The sequence below is a fragment of the Ambystoma mexicanum genome, chromosome 3p (genome assembly GCF_040938575.1).
Source record: "Ambystoma mexicanum isolate Mex_15411 chromosome 3p, UKY_AmexF1_1, whole genome shotgun sequence".
In the NCBI taxonomy this organism is placed as follows: Eukaryota; Metazoa; Chordata; class Amphibia; order Caudata; family Ambystomatidae; genus Ambystoma; species Ambystoma mexicanum.
Genome location: NC_090925.1, coordinates 136,325,135 through 136,345,108, shown reverse-complemented (window position 1 = coordinate 136,345,108; position 19,974 = coordinate 136,325,135). Strand labels below are relative to the sequence as shown.

The following is a 19,974-nucleotide window of genomic DNA, read 5'->3' as shown; positions in this document are numbered from 1 at the left end:
ATGTTCTGTGTTTAAAAGAACATTCACACATGCAGTGCTTTGTACATTTAGTTTCCCTGCACACTTAAAAATGCTAGCAGTTTTGAAATAACACAGACTTTTCAGAATAATTTTGATTGATAGAACCTTCCATCCTACTTCACACCCAAAACAATGTACAATCTTTCTTCTATCAGGGTCAGTTACTCACTCTCAGGAGAGAATGTGCATTTTCCAATGGAGAATTACACCTGGTTTCAACTGGCAAAGCACTTCTCTGTGCAGCACCAAACACTCAGGTTTCAGTTATATGCAGCATCCCTCTCTTTAAAGGCCCGGTCTGGGGAGTGGGTACAGTTAAGAATTTTGTTTTTGGATAATGACACCCCTTTCCATTTGTTGTATGTTGTCTCTGAGATTCTTCAGGATGAACAAAACCAAATGCTAAGTGTCTAGCACTAACTCCTTCCATGAAATCTAACACGAGAGATAGCGGAACCAAACCTCTAACACCACAGACTCACCTCCCAGAATGAACATGGTGAAAGGGCAGTGCAAGCACTGAAATGGGAGGGAAAGATGGTATTTAAAGGCTGCAGATGTTACTGCGATCCAAGAAGTCAGGCTGAATTTGGAAAGCAAAAAAATAGGAAGGGGCCAGAGCTGGAGGAAGGAGCCCCAACTATTGTAATCAGCAGGACAAGAAGCCCAAATATATTAAGGAAAAGCCCAGGAGTACTGAGCGCAGAACAGCAGGAACCAGCAGACAAAAGGTGCCAGAATAGCAGGAACCAGCAGACAAGAGGTGTCAGAACAGCACGGAAAAAAGGGCACAAACAGACCCAGAACTAATGATGTACTGGGGAGAGTTGAGGCGCAGAGCCATCCATGCAGCGTTCTCTTAAATGCTGGCAGGCAGGCACGAACGAGGCTTTTGGAGGCGTGATGGTGTCCATGGCAACAGATGCTGGAGTGTCAAAACCGGCAACATGATGGTGCTGTTGAGCACATGTAAGGCCATGGAACGTGCCGGTTTCCACTGCAACAGGCCCCAGCACAACCGTGCGTGAAACAAGATGGCGATGAGGCTGCAGGCAGAATCCTGCAGGGCACCCAGCCAGGCTTCGGGGTAGCTGGCAATAGCGCAATCACCATTATGAACATAGCCACCAGCACGCATGCAAAGTAGGTGCCAACGCGCTGCTCGTATGTGTGACATCTTATTCAGTTCTCCCCTTCTGGCTTGTGCAGCCACTTATTAACCCCCTAAATTCCACACCCAAATATTATGGTCAGGAGGTGTTAACTTAGTAGCACTGAATTTTAATTGGTCCCTTTATGGTCCACTCCTCCCCAAGGTTCAACCCTCCCTGCCAATAGGCCCTTAGAGTTCTATGATAGATCCACCCACCTGCATGACATTTTTTTACACTTTTGAGTTTTACAAATAAACATAACTTCTTATATATTTGTGTGTTCCCCTTATCATGTTGGACTTATGAAAAGCATTTCTCTTTCTGCTGTATATTGGTTTTTCACAATTAACGCAAAAATTATAATAGTTATGAATGTGAAATGTTCTACTGAGATATCTAATTTAATAAGCCACCAGCTCTCCAAATTTTGGATTCAGAACATTTTCGAGAAAGCTAGAAACACATTGTGGGTTGTAAATTAAGTTCCAAAACTCGGATTTGGATGATAGTTGTGGAAACACAACTACTGTGGAATAAGTTTAAAATGACATATGCCCCAATTCTGAAAGTATCACGGGTCAAATGTTCATGGGCAAAATATAATTCCTAACATAAACCTATGGCCACATATTTACATATCTTCTCCTAAATTTAATTTCTCAATTTAAGTTGCTGGGAGGTCGAAGCATCTGTTCCAGTCAGCTGCTCGATTTTAGCCTGCAATTAGTCATTACCCAATCCTGCCAGTCAGGGCCTGTAGAAGAGATTCTTATCTTTCAGGCTACATGACTCACCTTTGCTCTCGGAACATCATGAGGCAGTTCTGTAATTTGTCATTCAAATCTTGACCACACCACATTTCAAATCTAAAAGTTTGTATTTTTAGGATTTGCAATCTTCCACGGCTGCTTCTCTTGTGGATCTAGCCGCATAGCAACTCCATAAATGCCCTCCTTCTAAGGCATCAAAGAGATTTAACTTTCAGATAGAGAGCCAAGCAGATCTGTAGTGGGGGGAAGATCACTTGAGTGTTCTGAATAGAAACTTAGTCACGTCTTTCCTGGGCACATAAGGCCTTTTCATGTTGCATCTGAAAGAAAATAGCCTATTCAATCAGTGGCATGTATTTTTCATGTGCAGCCTTTTTATTTATTTTAATAAATTGCATCTCACCATCACTGTTCAGCCCTTCTCATATTATGTTAATTTTGGCAGCTGAACATTTTTCTCATTGTCTTTCTTTGCCACTGCGAAATGCACATGCCAGGTCATTTTGAACCAGTTTCTCTTGCACACAGCATTTGTTTTTCAATTGGGAAACTGAAAGTGAAACACTGCTGTTGGTTTTATCATCATGATATGTTCATTCTTAGCAAACATTTTAACTCCATGTGTTTATTATAGCAGCTGCATCACATGCAAGGCCCCAGCAGAAAGTGTATGGGATTCATTACGTGAGGGGCGGTAAGGGGTTAACGGCGCTGGTAAAGGTGCCAGCGCCGTTAACCCCTTACTGCCCCATTACGAGGTCCCGTTGCTGGACCCGCTCTGGACGTCTGGTTTTACCAGACATCCTTAGTGGGTCCCGCAAGGGGGCCAGCATGCTAACAACGGGCCTGTCATTAACGGGCCCGTTGTTAGCATGCTCCCCATTCCCATTGAGACCGAGGGCTCAAATGGGAATGGGGATGACCGGGTTCCCTGAATGGGGAAATACCGGGCCCTCCAAGGTTGTAATGGCCCGGTATTTCCCCATTCAGGGAACCCAGACCCGAGTTTGGAGGCAGCCATGCCCTTATTAAGGGCATGGCTGCCTCCAAACTCGTAATGAGGCCCTATGTCTTTTTGTTTACAAACTGCCTTTAAAGTGGCAGATGCAAGTTAAATGCTGCTGATAATTTTGGCAATCATAATGTGCCTTTCCAATTCCTCTCTGCAATCGGGCATCACCTTTCGCATACTCCTTGTTTCAACTGCAGAAGTACATGTGTAGAATTTGCTAGACACATTGGCAGTGTTGGTTTATTTATTTATTTTTTTATTTATTTTATTTTAATTTAGTTTATACAAACTTTTGAAAAACTTTTCATACGTTCTCATCACTAACAACACTTAGCTTGTGGTATCTAAAATGCATTTTTCTTCTAAAACTTTTCGCGATTTCGTGGCTAGCGCTCCCTTTCACTACACGCCATGCTAGTCCATCTTGTGCCACTTGTCCCTTATTGAAATCTCACCAACTTCATCACATTTTCGTTTTGGATGCTGGCGATTTTCTACATTCCTTACTCCATTTTTAGCATCATGCTTTCCATCTGTTGTAGAAACAATGTGAGAGCCAGCAACAGTTTTTTGTGGGCCCTACAATGCATGCGGCACCACCACTCTTCTTCACTGTATGTTACGCCTACGTTTCTTTCGTTGGACAAATATTTCGATCTCAAGTCTTTGAGCTCACTGCAGTACAGAACCAAGTGCTTCAGTGTTTCGTTCTCATTTTGGCAGAAACGGCATTTCAGATCATTCTTCAGCAGTTTGTTTTATGCATTTCCACTTCTCTTGTTTCATACAAGTTTAGTCTAAATCTTAAATAAGATCTTCTTAAGACTTTGCATGGAAACATTTTCAAATATTGGAGTGTCTGTGATCTTCCCTTAGCTTCCCCAGGATGATTTAACATACATTTGTGGGAGTTTCTTTTCTCAATTGTTTTGATCCAATCGTGTTCCATTAATTTCTTTTTCACAGCGTTTGGATTAGTGATCAACTGTTTGTCATCTGCTCCTAAATCTTGTAAGATTTTTTTACAGTTCAGTCTCCATTGTTGGAGTATCGGCTGTGGCCGCGATTTTTCATGATCTGTCAATATTTCAAATTGTGGAGCTGAGACTTCAATTGTCTTGCTGTGTAGGTTCAACATGTTCCATGTGATTCTTGCATCCAGAGTTACTACTCCTACTTCATAAAGTACACATGCTGTTGGGTAGCTTGTTGGAATTTGCAGAATCTTTTTCCAAAACATCCCCTCGCATCTTGACCAGATTTCGCTTGAGCATCCAAACATGCATTCCGCTCCAAATATCAAGGCGGGGATTACCTTGCTTTTGTAAAAATTGATCATGGGGCTGTAAGAAAATTTCCCATATTTGTTATGAACGGCCCACGCTTGTGCCGTTAGTTGCTTGCATTTGCTTAATGTTTGGAGTGCCATTGGTTCATCACATAGACTACAATTAATGTATACTCCTAGATATCTGCTGCTCTTTACTTTTTTGATTTTTTCTTTCCCTAATGACCACTGGAATTGACGTTTTTTCAAGGATGCTCCTTTTAAGTTTTCAAAGGTCAGAATCTCTGATTTTTCTGTGTTAACTTCTAGGCCCATCTTCGCCGTGTATTCTTTCAGGGCTGAAAATTTGCATTGCAGGCCTATCTGAGTAAGATCTAGTATCACAATATCGTCTGCGTATAGGAGCCAGCTGACTTTAGTTCCGTTCAGTGTAGGTGGGGTACTGCGCACTTCATCAAACACTTTTCCTACTTCGGAAATATAGAAATTGAACAATGTTGCGCCTAGGGCGCAGCCTTGCTTTATTCCTCGGGCAGTTCGTATTGCGTTTGAGTAGTTCCATTGGGTGTCTAGCCGAATTTTTACCGTCGTTTGAGAATACAGTTCTCTTATCATCAGGATGAGGCTAGTAGGGCATCCCCGTTCTTTCAGGTTCTGCCAGAGGGTTTCACGATCTACTCCGTCAAACGCGTGTGCCAGATCGATTAGCGCTAAATATACCTTCCGTCACGATCTAATCGCTTCCATTTTTAGCAGATTGAGTAATAGAAGATTTAGGCTGCACCCTACGCCCTTAACAAAGCCCGTTTGTCTGATGTCAATTGCGTTGCTTTCTTTTAACCAGGCATTCAACTGGATACTGTATACTGACATATTCACAGTTCGTCCTCATCACTCTCTTGGTCCCGTCCGGTTATGGTCGGGTTATTATGCTGACACTTTTCAGTCAAATTCGTTATTTCTTGCACATCTCTTAACTCGTTGGGTCTCATTTTTTTGGGAGCTTCTCTGAACATCTCAGTGTTATTTATTGTCAGATTTAGAGCCTTGATATTTCTGAAGAAATTTGCTGAGCTCATGGCATTTTTATTCTTCGGAGCCACCATGTTTTTTGTTTTCTTTTTACATTTCCCTTGCTTGGTGTGGCAACCTTTTTTTGTATTTTCACTGTTCCCTTGCTTTGATGTCTGCGATTTTTCAAATAGCTCGAACCACTTCTGGTCAGAGCTCTTGTCCTTGAGTACACTCTGCTCTGGCGATAGCCCGCTTGTCTTGTTGTCCTCTCTCGCTGGGCTAATCATCAGGGGTACTGATTTAGCTGCTGATGCGGTGTTCAACTCCTTTCTTGGGCCCTCCCTCATCTCTTCATCTCTAGAGGCACCCATGGGCGTCACTTGCACAGTTATATCGGCCCTACTGTGACTATTGTCATCTGTCACCTGCTGTGCCTCCTTTGCCTGGATGCTCGGTCTTTTTTCTTCACGCTCTCGCGTCTCGTTTTTGGGGTTTTCGGGGTTTAGTTCTTTGTCTGTCCCTCCTTTGCCGTGCTTCGGCGTACTGAGCGTACTGAGATCGCGTTTGGTGGCGCTGACTCCTTTGTTTGCTCTGGCAGGGTTTGGGACTCCTGCTCGACTTGGGCCGCTTTGCATAGTTCCAGTGGCTATACTTGTGTTCTACTGGACACTGCTCTTCTATCTTGCTCTTTATTTTGAGTTATTAGAGCTTGTTTTGCGACCTCTGCTAGCAGACGTTTGTCCTCCGTGTTACTTTTTAAGGCTTCTTTCAGAGAAGTGGTTGCTTGTTCGTATCCACGACATGTCATTTTGTTTTGCAGGGCCATTTCGAGCATGTCGCTTTCCATTTTTATCACTTTTGTGTTTAGGAGGGCAATCAATGTGTTCTGATCTTTACACGTATCATTAAGTTGCTCATAAAGCTTTGTTAGTGGAGCTACAGCTATTGTTGTGGCCGACATCAAGATTGGACGAAGTTCGTTCACAACTTTTTCAATTGCAGCCTTCGAGGTCAGTATCCCGTCCCGTACTTTTCTGGAAGGCAATTTTGTGTTTTTGTTTTTTTGCTGGGCTTCACTTACATTTTCTGTGTCAGACTCCGTGGTTCTTGATGGCAACGCAGGTATCCCCTGATTAGGCCCACTGGATCTGATTGGTTGTTTAATTATATCAGCTATGTCCATATTTTTCTCTAGCCTTTGATTTTGTATGCGTTTCTGGGAGTGATAAAATTCAGTCTCTGAGTTGGCTGCTTTATGGGCGTTTTCAGACTGATCTTCCTTCCTTGCCGCTTTCCTCTTCAACTTTTGGGAGCTTGCGACTTCCATGGTTGCGGGAGCTGCATAGTTCTCTATGCAGGCCGTTTGATCTGTATCCCTCCCATCTTGCAGTCTATTGTTCAGTGGTACCTGGTTTGGGACGGCCATTTTGGCATTCAGAAGGGCAAGATCTCTGATTACCTGATCCGCTATGGCAATAGAATCTCTTCGCGGATGCCGGTGAAGGTTTATCTCCATATCAGGTTTGAAGGAAGCTTCAGACGCTGGGTCCCAGATTTCATCTTCCATTTGGTCCAGTCTAAGGGCTGATCTTCTCTGTTTTTGGGATTGGAAGTCGCCCTCTTCCGATGAGATTGTCCCCTCTAGTTCTTCAGATGACGTTTGCCCTTGATCCTGTCGCCATACGCGATTGTTTCGTCTCCATATGGCCATTCCAGCATTCGGGTGATTTATCATTTCGCCTTTGGACTGTGTTGGCATCATTCCTAAACAGTCTTCAATTCTTGTCATGCTCTTTTGTGCACTTATAGGAGGGAGGTCAGAAAGACCAATCCTTTTATTAGGGTTCTCAAGGTTGGCCAGTGACAGATTACGGCATCGCACAATGCTGCCTTGCGCTGTAATATGTTTTACTTTTTCCATGTCTTTTTTAATTAGATCCTCTACGTTCTTCCACGCTAGTATTTTCAGTGTGCAGTTGTTTCTTTGCTGACACACTAGCTTGTTGAGGTTTTCTGTTGCTTCAGTGTCTTCTGTGGACTCACTTCCTTTCTGGCTGCTTCTTTCCACTACACTCGATCTTTGCACATTTACTTTATCTGACGTGTCAACTGCCTCAAGCCAAACCTTTTGCCCTCTCAGGTTTTCGCCCCCACCCCGAGTGGCTGCTTTGGATCTGGGTTTGGGTCTGAGCCCTTGCTCCGGCTCCTCCTCAGAGTCCTCCTCCTCCTCCTCGCAGCTCTCGGGGCCCATCTCTCCTCCCTCATCACCGCTCCCCACTGAAAGCGGCCTCTGTTCTATCGTCTGCAAGTCGCGGTGAGTGCTTCGCGCAACTTTTTGGTTTTTTTGCTTATTGGGCTCACTGCGCGGGCGTCGTTTGTGGGGGTGTTGAAATGTTTATTGATAAGTTTTTGGTCGACCGTTTCAGACCGGTTTCGTGTGCCGGCCTGAACTGTTGGGTACTCGAGGGAGTCCTCTGCACCTTGTCCATTAATTTCTCCACTGTTAGCTCTTCGGCGCTCTGCACCGCCGGTGAACGCTCGCACCTGGTGTCTCCCAGGTGACAAGCCCCCCGCGCTCCCCTCTCCCTCCTGCAACCGCTCCTCACCATGATCGCCACCAGGCTCATGCTACTCAAGAGGAGACAGGGTGTGGGGTGTGCAACTACGTTGGGGGCTAAATGAGCTAGGTGCAAGCGCACTTACCGCATTATCCAGTGATTGAAGCGTTCTTCTACCCGCCATGATTTCGTCCCGTTCAGCACGCCTCAGCTGAGGACGGGTCTGCGGGACTCCGGATCTACTCGACATCGCCATACCGCTGGTCCCACTGCTCCCAGGGAACACAGGCAACACAGGCAACACACTCCTGCCACACTGCGCGACGCTCCGCGTCTGGACAGGGTTTTTGATGAAAATGCTCCTCCCACAGCAATAGAGATGAAAGACACACTGTATCTCGTAGCAGGCTCCACAGGCAACACACTCCTGCCACACTCCCAGTGTTGAGGTTTTAAGGCTGGCTTGTCACTCTGTCAGCGTGCCTTTCCATAAGAAGAATGTATTTCACATTAGAGGTCCAACCTGGCCTTTCTGTTCATTTTCTTGGGGCTGTCATTACACCCCACAGATCACACGCAATGCAATCAAGAGTATCATAAAGCACTATTTAATGTGTCTGCGACAAGACCTATGCTAGACAGTCTTAGTGGGGAGCACAAGAGGAACGAGGTGGTGTTGCTGATTAAGAAAACTGCACCTCTATATCTATTGGTCAGTCAAGAGTGGGTAAATGTTGCATATTACATGTGGGACGCTGCAAAAAAAAGTGGCTGTATCATGAGGGGTTATCCACTTATCAGTAAAAGGCTTACATTGACTGGCAGGTGGAGTGGGGTGTTGCCTTAGATGTGGGGGTAAAGGACTGGAACTATGGAGGCTGCAGTGTGTTTTTCTCTGTGGCCTGGAATTACTTTTTGTTGACGTATTGCTTATTTATTGGTTTGCATTGTTATGTTGTGTGGCAATTGCAGAGTGCCTAACTGGCATCATCATGGTCTTGTAGCAGTTGGGATGGTGTGGGCATTCAGCAGGCTATAATCTAAACATCACAAGCCTGTGCATAACTGAAGAAACTTGTCAAATGATTTTGTAGAGATGACTAGTAATGTAACATTATCTTTGCCTGTTACATGTTCAATTAGATGTACCAGGTGTTTGACTGTTAGTGGATTGCTGGCATGTGAACTGAATTCGGATCGTGGCACTTTGACAGATATTACTGGGATGCTGAGCTGAAAGCTGGAGTGGGCACACAAAGTTAGGACCATCTATCCAAAAGCAACTGATTTCAGTACTGGGCTCAGCTGTTATTGATGTCACTTCACAGCACTGTACCTGGGCGGTCATTTAAAGATGAAGTGATAACCACTTTGTTTATTCTATTGGTTATTCTATCATAATGTTTTATTGTAAAGTATAAACATTTTCACAACATTTTTAATCTTCATTTTTCAAATGCTTAAAGACGGCATCTCCACTGTACAATGGAGAAATAGCTTCCTGACAGGCCACCTGAGAATGATCACTTTTTATCGAAACATGTACATTTAGTGGCGTTTAACACCTTTTTCATGTCGCCTGACTTTGGTTTTCTTTTGAAGAGTGATTATTTAAAAACTTTGTGAAAATGTTTACACTTCATAAGAAATCATAATAGCATAAACAAAGTGGTTATCACTTCATCTTTAAATGACCTCCCCAGTGTCAAGAAAATAGTACTGCTTTGAGTTGCTCTGGGAGGATTAGATTATTTGCCCGGGTAATATGAACTGAATACGCTTGCCGATCATAGATTGCACAATACAGCCCCATTTGTAATTTAGGGAACAGAATGGGTTCTGTTTGGACAGGAAAAGGAGGACTTATCTAATGTTTGCACCTCATTATAAGGGTGTCAGGACGTGACCAGATAATTTATTTAATCCCTATCCTTTGTTAACCTACAACATTCACCTTTCTACATGGTCAACTCTTGGCTTGGTCGCTCTTGGCCATCAGGCTTGGCAATTCCAGAATTGATATTATAGTGCTCGCATGTGCTAACATTTAAAGGTACTCCCCAGTCAACTGAAGCACCAAATCTTCTAGGATCACCCAAAAACATGTTGGGGAGTACAGTAATGATGGAGAATACATCCAACGCCCCAAACAGGCACGAAAATACAAGCTTTGAAAGTCATTGTAAGAAAGCACAGAGTACAAAGAGCGCAGCCCCACACATAGAAACTTCCCAATGTAGGACAAACGAGATGCCAGTAGCCATGCTTCAGCGAGCTGGAATGCACGCACCTTACATCTGAACATAACCATGTTTCCTTAATGGATACAGCAGCATTTAACACTAGTCCCGGAAACATTGAGGAGCACTCATAATGATAGTGAGCGATAGCAACACATTACACTAATCAAATAAATAACACATGTAGGCCTCAAGACCCAGTTAGCCATCTTCAAAGCATGAAAAACCCTCACCCACAGTAGAAAGCATCAGCCAAGCCCTTGCAACGAAGAGCACACATACCAAGATGTAACTTTCAATATTAAGACAGAATTCTGCACAGTGATTGGTTGGGGTAAGGGGGGCGAACAGGTTGCAGTAGTGATGTCATGAAAATGTTACATAGAAATACCAGACCCTAGAGTTGGAGGACAGGACACTGCACACAAATTGGTCAAAATACATCAGCTTAGCTGAGTGTTTAAAAGATATATAACAACTTACGTTCCTAGTAAGTGCATCAAAATGTATCATAACGAAGGTCACACGTTGGTAGGAACTGAACTATGAGCAGTAAAGAATGCACTCGGCAACATAGAATGATCAAGGAACAACATGGCTCTTGTAGAAGAAATCTCACTGAGAGAGTTGCAATTGCTAAGTAAGAATTCACAAGAAACCACCATTGCACAAAGAATAGATTGATCAGGTATCAGTAACTTTTATGGAAAACTATGCACAACCCTCACAGCATATACACAATATTAGTGACAAGGCATATTTATAATATTGCAAGCTGCATACATATATTCATATCAGTGTAAGAGAATCAAGTTCGCAAGCAGCTAAGCCCCCAGCTCATACGGTCAGAGGCAGGGCAAATGGAATCATGAGAAAGGAAGGAGAAGCAAGTTTCCAATGACGAGGTGCAAAGTTGTACCAGTGATGAACAGTTCACAATGATGGGAACGGTAAGACAGTGTCAACAGATTAGGTCAATGGGAAGGGGTTGCAAAAGTTATAATTTCATTGTCACACTGTCATATCTCACACAGGGATTGGTTGAAAATTGCTCAGTCACTCACCTCACGCATACTCCTCCTGAAACAGTCAATAGAATGTCAGGCTCAGCTGATACAAACTTAAAACAGAACAATTGATTGATTGATTGATTGATTTGGTACTTATAAAGCGCCTATACACAAGAGCTTCTAGGTACAACAAGACAAGAGCGGGGGGGATGAAGGACAAGACAAGGTAAACAATCCTAACAGGCCTTGTGACATTCGGATCGTGCAAGTGCGTTAACGAGAAGTGCTGGGTAGAGGGTCCAGGGGGAAGTGCAATCAGGGCAGCAGGGCTATGAGTTAAGTGCGAGGAAGGCAAGGGACTACACAGATGCAGTCCCAGCCCAGCAGTGCAAGGTAGGCCAGGCGGCAGTGCAGGAGGAGTGGGCAAGGAGGGTCACTGGTGCCCTATAAGGACTCTTAGGGCACCAATCTGCCAGTTCAGGAGAGCAGGCAGATAAATTAGCAGGGGAGAGGGAGCAAGAAAGAAGAGGAGAAAGGGAAGGTCTTGAGAAGCTTCCGGAAGTTACAGAGGTTCGGCCCATGTCTCAGAGGGGCAGGGAGGCCATTCCAGAGGGAGGCACCTGCGGAGGAGAGAGATCTACTCCCTAATATCTGCTTGGAGAAGCATCTGACCCGCATAGAGTTAGAAGTAGATGAGCGAAGGGCTCTAGAAGAAATGTATTTAGGCAGAGAGAGTTGGATGTAGTGAGGCCCAAGGCCCCAGAAAGCCTTGTGGATGATGCAGGTGGTCTTGAACTTAATCCTTGCAGCCACCGGGAGCCAGTGGAGAGATTTCAGGGCTGGATAGATGCAGTCCATGGGCTTGAGGCCAAGGATACGTCTCACAGTCCGGTTCTGCCTTAGCTGAAGGGGGCGAAGAGCAGAATTAGGAAGGTTAAGGAAGAGTCTGTACAGTAGTTCAGCCTAGGAAATACCAGAGCTCTGGAGACAGTGAGCTTCTGGGAGAAGTGGAGGAAAGGGAGAAGAGTTCTGAGGAGGTGCAGCTGGAAGTGGGCCTTCTTGGCAAGGTCTGTGATGTGAGGAGAAAAGGAGAGAGTGGAATTGAATATGGCACCAAGGTTTTTTGCCTCACGAGAGGGTGAGGGGAGGGGGCCCAGGGAACTCAGCCAGAGTGAGAGAGAGAAAGCGGGATCAGGGGTCCCAATGAGAAGAATCTCTGTTTTACTGGCATTAAGGCAGAGATTGTTGGAGGTGCACCATGCCTGAATAGCGGATAGACAATCATCAATGAGCACAGAAGGGGAGGAGGCCAAGGGTAGACTGAAAGAGAGCTTGGTGTCATCCGCATAACACTGAAAGTTAGAAGAGAATGTGGAGATTGGGTGAGCCAAAGGGACCAGATAGACGTTGAAGGGTGAGAGGATGCAGCCCTGGAGGAAACCACATGTGGAGAGAGGTGGTGGAGAGAAAGTAGCCTAGCTAGACCTGTGAGGGTCGGTCCAGGAGGAAGGAGGTCTGCCTATTTAATCAGCACAATGAGAAAGGAGATGATCTCAATGCTAGTCACTTAACAAATGCATATTTTGGTCCGGTCATGAGGGTAGAATAAGCCAATAGGGCTAGGTAGATTTGAGGTTGTTTTTCCGCGGTGCAAATGTTCGAAGGAGAAACAACCGAAGATTATTTGTTCAAAATAATCTTCAGTCTTTTCTCCCCTGAACATTCCTGATGTACCCACACCCCCACCCCACCCCCAAGCCCCTTACTTACCTTCTATTCCGTCCGGCCGTGTCCCTGCGACACCTGTTCCCTTTCACTTCCGTGATCGGGAACCGGCGCCGCAGGGCCCTTTTGTTTATTTTTTTTTAGTTCGGCTCTGGGTGTGTCCCCTGCAACCCCTGCTTACTATACTGTATAGTATAGTGAGTGGAGTGCTGCGGGGGACACCCCTGCAGCGCCTGCAGCCTATTTTCTTTTTTTTTTTTTTCGACTGTGGGACAGCTGCGGGGGACCCCCCTGCAACCCACGCTCACAGTATAGTAAGCGGGGGGGGGCCTGCAGCCCTAAACCGAATCCAAATGCCCTACCTAACCAAAAATCGACCTTTTATTGGTGATACCTTCTTTCAGACTTTTGGTTAGTTAGGTCATTTGAATTCAGTCATTTTGGCCGAAACCGCTAGGTAGTGTAGGGATTCACCTATAGTGTAAATGGCGATGTCCGATCAAAGGCCGTGAATAATCTGTAAAATTTATTGTCATTTCTCTTCTGTAAATTGCTATATAACCAACCATTTTTAATCATACTGTGCAATGTCTTTTGGATAATTCTTGTCCTAGGCTGTGTTGTTTTTCTCTCATCTCGCACATTCTTTTTTGGCACTTTGAATTGATTGTTTTTATTATCGATTTGAGACTTGCCTTACAAACAGTCTCAAGCCAAATATACATTGACTTATCACATTGTTTACTAACTTTCTTTTCTCCAATTCTGCCTTAAGAACACAATCCATGTACCACAATATTTAGGGCATAACCTCCTTTCTTTTAGAACTATTTTCCAAAGAATAAAGACTCCTGACCCTTCTTGCTGGAGTATCCTGTTCGGGATTTCCTGCCCCATGTGTTTTCTTACTACCGGATGTGTCCCCGCATCTTTCTTTTTTTTATCTTTTGACCTTCCTTCTTTTTGCTTGATCCAATGTTGACCGAACTGGCCTAGTATTGTGGCTCTAATACATGACAATCTATGTTTATTATATGAAGGTGAGCTTTTATGCCTCTTGTTACTGTTATTATGTTATGAGGATGTTATTTGTAAAATACAATGGGCCTCATTCCGAGTAGGGCCCAAAGGGATACCGGGCACCGTTAAGGACATCGGAGAGCTAATAACGGTACCGTAATTTACAGTTCCGTTATTATCACCCTCCCCATTCTATGGGGCTCAAATGGGAATGGGGATTGACATTTTCAATGGGGACTTACCGGCCCCGCAAAGGTCGGACTAGACCGGTAAGTCCCCATTGAACCAGGGCGGACACGGTACCGGTAATGGTGCTAGTCATGGCGCTAATAGCGCCATGACTAGCACCAACCTCGGAATGAGGCCCATTATTTTTATTCAAATAGAACTATGGTCCACCTAACAGGCTTTGCATGCACTCGTGTTATCACAAAACATTCTTCATTCACTGTATCTCTTCCTCCTTTTTTTGTAGAATCTATTACCCTCTTTCCATCCTTTTATCATTCCCCTGCTCATTTATTTCTGTCTTCAGGCTAAGGTCTGGTTACCGCTGGCGATTGCACACTATGCGACTCCATGGCCAAGCCTAGGTGCTCTGACACTACTACAGTGATGATGTGGTGCAGTATGAAAGCATTGTAACATGATATAACTTTCTTACAATCAAAGACTTACCATGCAGTATGGCTCCTAAAATGAGGACACCCAGGAGCAGAACAGCAGCGGTGAGGAAGAGTGTCATGAAGTAGAGTTTGGAGTGTAGTTCTATAAGAGAGGAGAAAGAACGAGGTTTTGGTGAAAACTCTGTTTAAGGCGCATAGAGAGTGTGACTGAAGGAAAAGAGACTGCTTAGTTCTGCAAGAGAGTCACCCTATGCAGTGCACAGTGAGAGTAAAGGCAAGATTTACAGGGCATTGCTACAGGCTATCCCTTGCTTAGACCTTGTGGGGGATTCACCATGGGACCTCAGTTTCAGGGTTGCCCAGATAAAATTAGAATTCTCTCAGGTTCATGGCACTGTCAAGACTGTCATTGAGCTGTCTATGCCAACACAAGATTTACACAGGATTCCAACAGGTTACAGTAACGCAGAAGAATTGCGATTTAATTAAGGCACACTCTGACTTAAACAAATGTGTTTATTCTGAATCTTGAAATATCTGTCCCCCTCGTGTCTTGGCCTGTTTATTTAGTTACCCGGTTTTACGAATCACAGACCATGCCCCAGGGGGCCCCTGTGAGCGATGCAGTGGAGCGGGGGCCACACAGAAAGAGAACGCAATCTGGGGCCGAAATACAGGAACGTTGCACTGAGACAAGTGCAGTTTTGCACAGATTTAGTGTATCTATGGGCAAAAACCTATGTTTTCAATGCATTTCAGTAGTATGTTAGGTTTGCCCTAGTGCTTGTGCGCAAAGGTATGAGCATAAGTAAAAACGCTGCCCAGATGCAAACATTGATACAAACACTATACGACCCACCTCAACTAGCAGACCATACATTCCACTACCAGGCACACATGTGGCCAGCATGCAAGCCAAACATAAGAATACAACTCCAAGCAAACCAAACATACCGGGCCCCTGACCTATGGGTAACAATGTAACACAACCAGCTACCAAGCCATGAAGAACATACCCACTCCTCAAGTTCCAGTACTTCAACCAGATACACCGCTTAAAGAATGAAAATCCATGCTCCCCAACCTCAACGTGAAACTCCATACCCTGAAGAAAGTACACCAAACCCTTCTCCTCACAGTAAAACAGAAATGCCAATGACAAAACGATGGACGTAAATGGCGACAGCAATCATGAAATACCATAAAATGAAATGGCAGCTGGAAACAAAACATGATGCCACATAAGGAACACAGCATGAAACACCAAACTCCCTCCACACATGCTGTGCAACACACCTCCCCCTACCGCCAACCAAACCATGGAGAAAGGACCCAGGCAACTCCACCAACTAAACTAGTGGTAAGCCGGTGACACAGAAGACCTGACAAATGTCGAAATACACACCAGGAGGCGAGCAACACAAGTCCAGGCCCAACGCTTGACGTCTGAATGTTGATAGTCACACACAAGGAAAAGCATGAAACTTGACCAAAACCCTGGCTACAACCAACAGCCCCATAACCGGAGAATAATCCAACCCAGCTAAAACCGACAGCCCCAACACCCGCCAAAGGTCCAAATCCCAGCTACAAATGACAGCCCCATGCACCTCCGACTGTAGAACCAGGTCCCGGCTGTAAACCACAGCCCTACTACACTGCAGACGGTGCAACCAAAATCCCGGCTGTAGCCCACAGCCCCAAGCACAAGTGACTGTGCAACTCCAAAATGCACCAAACACCAGAAAAAACACGACCACACAAGGAAGTGCATACATACACCCACAAAAATAGCCACAGACTCTGCCCAGCCATACTGCAAAACATCCCACAACAACCAGAGATAAAAACAAAATTGCCTACTGACAACACCAATAAACCACACCAAAACAAAACAAATACACAGGAACATCCCTAAATAATGAGGTGAAAGTTACTCGATCCAAATCTACCCCAAACGATCCCTGCACCCGCAAGTCCTTCAATCCTAGTCCAAGCTCCAAAGCAAAACATAAACCTAAATCCAAAACATTAGACCAGAATGCATGTGTCCCAGAACATGTGTCCAAAATGCAAACCACACACCCACCTGTCCCAAGGAAGGATGCAAGCACCCACAATAATGCAAAATTAACCAAAAATGCCCCGTGCACCACCGCACCCACCAACGCAAAAATGTTGCATGGACACCAGCACCCTAAACAAAAGGCCACAACATAAACATGACAGCAATTAAATAACAATAGGACTTGAATACTAACATTGGCCCAGCATTAACCCACCTAAACCCACTGCTCCTAACCCCACCAGAGGTCACTACATAAAAGACAAACAGCAGAAAAACACTGGCCCCCACAACCAAAACTAACTAGACTTTATTGAGACCGAGTCCCTTCAGCTGCAAATTTAACCCCCTGTGAGAAACATGAAGGCATCCTCACATATTCTCCACTTTGGTCATCTTCTCATGTGGCCAGGGAAAGGCCATCTCTTTTGGATCCTGACACTGGGTTTGGACAAGCGAGGGGGGAGTGGGAATGAGACGTCCTTAGGTGAGACGCGGTACCACTCATTTCCATTTCAGAAGGAACCCTCAATCCAAGACACCTTTAAGGGGTATTGCTACCCCTGACCCACTGACTAAGAAAATGCAAGGCAGTATAGAAACATCAGAAAGAGGGTGAAGAAGTAAAGGTTTAAGGGGGAGACAAGCAAGACATGGTATCTCCCTTTCCCTTATGAGAACCAACCTGACCTTTATGGGATATTGTAAAACAACTCCCCTCAATTTCCATCATTCACCCTACTACAGTACTGAGATGAGGAAGAGGCAACTAGGAGCCATAAACACCAGTGAGTCATTTCACCACTCTAGTACTGAGATGAGGAGGATGCCTGCAGAGTACCTTAAAGGTCAGGTATGTTCCTCTAATTGCAGACAGGCAATTCAAATTGGGAACTCACACCTGCAACCTGTTAAATGGTTGCAGGTGTATGAGAAGGGAGGAAACCAACAACACAATGAGCAGCAGAGAATCCTAGGTGTGAGAGAGTACCAGGGAATGCTGAGTGCAAGAGACAAGCAGGGAGTCCTGTTTGAAAGGAGGCAGCGGTGGTGGGTCCTGCAGAGAATCCAGGACACCACCAAAAGTTCCCAAGGAACTGCGGAGCCCAGGAGCAGGCGTGCTGGAAGAAAACCACAAGTTTGGGAGACTATGTGGTCAAAATTGAGCAGCCGGAGCTGCGGGCGAAGAAAAGGAAATGAAGCAGCCACCAGCATCCACAGAAGCGAATCGGAGCTGCCGGCGAGAACAGAAGAGCTTCAGAAGAGCGAGCGGGGCTTGCGGTTAAAGTAAAAACAGTGGCCCGAGCCGAGACTGAACAGCACAGCTGCCCGGAGGGAACGCCAAGGACCGGTAAGCAAAGGGAGAAAGTCACTCGAACTGGGGCACTCCTGGGGGCTGTGGGGGAAGCTAGCTGGCGAATGAGCAAGCCAGAATGCCATGAATGAAATGACCCAAAGATACGGGTTGGGTTAAAGTGCAAGTACTGCCTGCCTGAAAGTAATGGAAGATGCAAGAGAGCAGGAGTGGAAGATTGTGAGAAAGCATGGCCATCACCACGATATGAACTTTATGTGCGAATACAGTGTGGCAACCACACGGAGAAGCCAAGTGAGGGTGAGACCTTCACATAAAGCCAAGAGGCTGATAAGGAGAAGCCAAGTGAATGTGAACATTCACTCAGAGGAATATGCAGAAAAACTTGTATGGGCCAAAGAGCCTAGGGTTCCTGGTTGCACAACCTGTAGTGGGTGAACCGTGTGGTCATTTTGTGAATCTGAGGAACACTTGACCCAACAAGAGGGGCTGGGATGCACCCCCTGCTTGTTAAGAAACCAGAGCGTGAGAGAATTTAAAAGAAATGTATTTTGAAGTACGGAAGAGAAGTTGAAGTATTTTGGAAGGAAACCCTGAAGTCTTGTTGAACTTTAATGCTGTCTTGAAGACAGAGCCCTCGAGACCCGTTTCCTTTGGAACTGTGCTGCCTTGAACGTGGGGTTAGGGAATTCCCCGAGGATCTGTGGAACTGTGTTGCCTTAATCTTGGGCAAGGGGAGCTGAAAAGGATGGTAGGAGCTGGAAGAAGCTCAGAACTTTATTTTGATCACCATTTATTTATTGTTCGCATCCCTACATATTGTTTAGCTTTAGTTGCGAGGGCAAGGATAGGTTTAGGACACAGACAGACTTTTAAGTTGGACTTACTGACTCAGACTTTCCTTAGTTTCGTTCAGGTAGGGAAATCCCACCTTAGTGTAGGGTGAGTTAGGCCTTCAGCCATCCTGACATTTGAGTTAATAAAGCATTATTATTTTGAACTTTGAATCTGTTGTCTGTGTCTTGCTTCAGGATGCCTTCACACCCCACAAATCTGGATCCAAAACCTTCAAGTTGTTGACAAAACGGCAGTAGTCCTGGCAGAACACCTCACTATAAAACTAACTAGCCATACAAATTGAGCAAATGGTAGGATCCACCGGAAGCCCCTGGTCCACAACCCCACTGGAGATGTCCACTGACTCTTTTTCCAGAGTGCACCCAGACACCTGTACTAGCTCCTGAACACGGAAGTCGGTCGACACAGGAGTATGGAAAACAGCCTTCTCCATTCGAGGCCTTTTCCCATGAAAGACGAACCTTTGCTGAAACCGATGACACTGTTTAATAGGCCTCCCCCAGAGACTAAAACAGTAGTACCTGTCTCCACTGTACTCTGGGACACCCGCATCTCTGCCTACTCAACACTAGCGAGAGCACAGTCACCATGGTGACTCTGTGCGCGGCGTGCAAAGTCTCCGTACGATGACATGCCCTGGCTCAGAGCCGACGTCCTCATTCCACCATCAGCCTCAGCAAGCACAGGAGCTCCACAGGGAACTACACGCCCAACAGTCTCCAGCTCCGCACGCTGAACGGATCCCCCAAGCACCACATCGCCAAGCAGAGGAAAAGACACCTGACCAGCCGACATTTTATTTATTTTATTTAATTGTTTTTTTATAAAGCACCTAATACCGTACCCGAGTTCGGTTTCAAAGCGTAGATCTGGAATTCGAACCTCTGTTGCTCTGCGTGATCTTGCTTCCAAGACCAGCGCGTTGCCCCTGTTTTATCCTCCATATCCCAGGAAAACACTACTGTGTCCTCTTGACAGCGACGTAAACAAATTTGACAGTTCTGACACCGCCGGCACCCAATATCTCTACTGCTCCCTCCTGACCGCGGTGTAACAAATATGACGGTTCTGACAGTGCTGGCACCCAAGGACAATGTTCTTGCTGCTTACCACACCAGGGGATGACCCCCAGCCTCAGATAGCAGGCCTCGCAGCACCCGGTGAATAGCATCTACCTGCGACGCCCAGCACAAGCCTTGCAGGAAAGATCCTTAGGATAACGCTCTTGGGCTTCACCATGGGCTCCGCTGACTCCGTCCAGCCTGTCTGCCTGTAGGGACTTCAACTGCAACCCGCAG

At 45.5% G+C, this 19,974-nt stretch overlaps 1 protein-coding gene across 2 annotated transcripts in view; it reads right to left on the bottom strand.

Annotated features, from left to right (window-relative positions):
* The window catches only part of LOC138580165 (C-type lectin domain family 2 member L-like), a 518,366-nt gene that overhangs the window by 192,386 nt on the left and 306,006 nt on the right, over positions 1-19,974 (bottom strand). The window contains exon 2 of one of the 2 annotated variants that reach the window (XM_069650494.1): positions 14,491-14,580. The exons of the other annotated variant lie outside the window; for it this stretch is intronic. Coding sequence (XP_069506595.1) covers positions 14,491-14,580 — 90 coding nt within the window. The remainder of the gene's footprint in view (positions 1-14,490; positions 14,581-19,974) is intronic. 2 annotated transcript variants of the gene reach the window in all.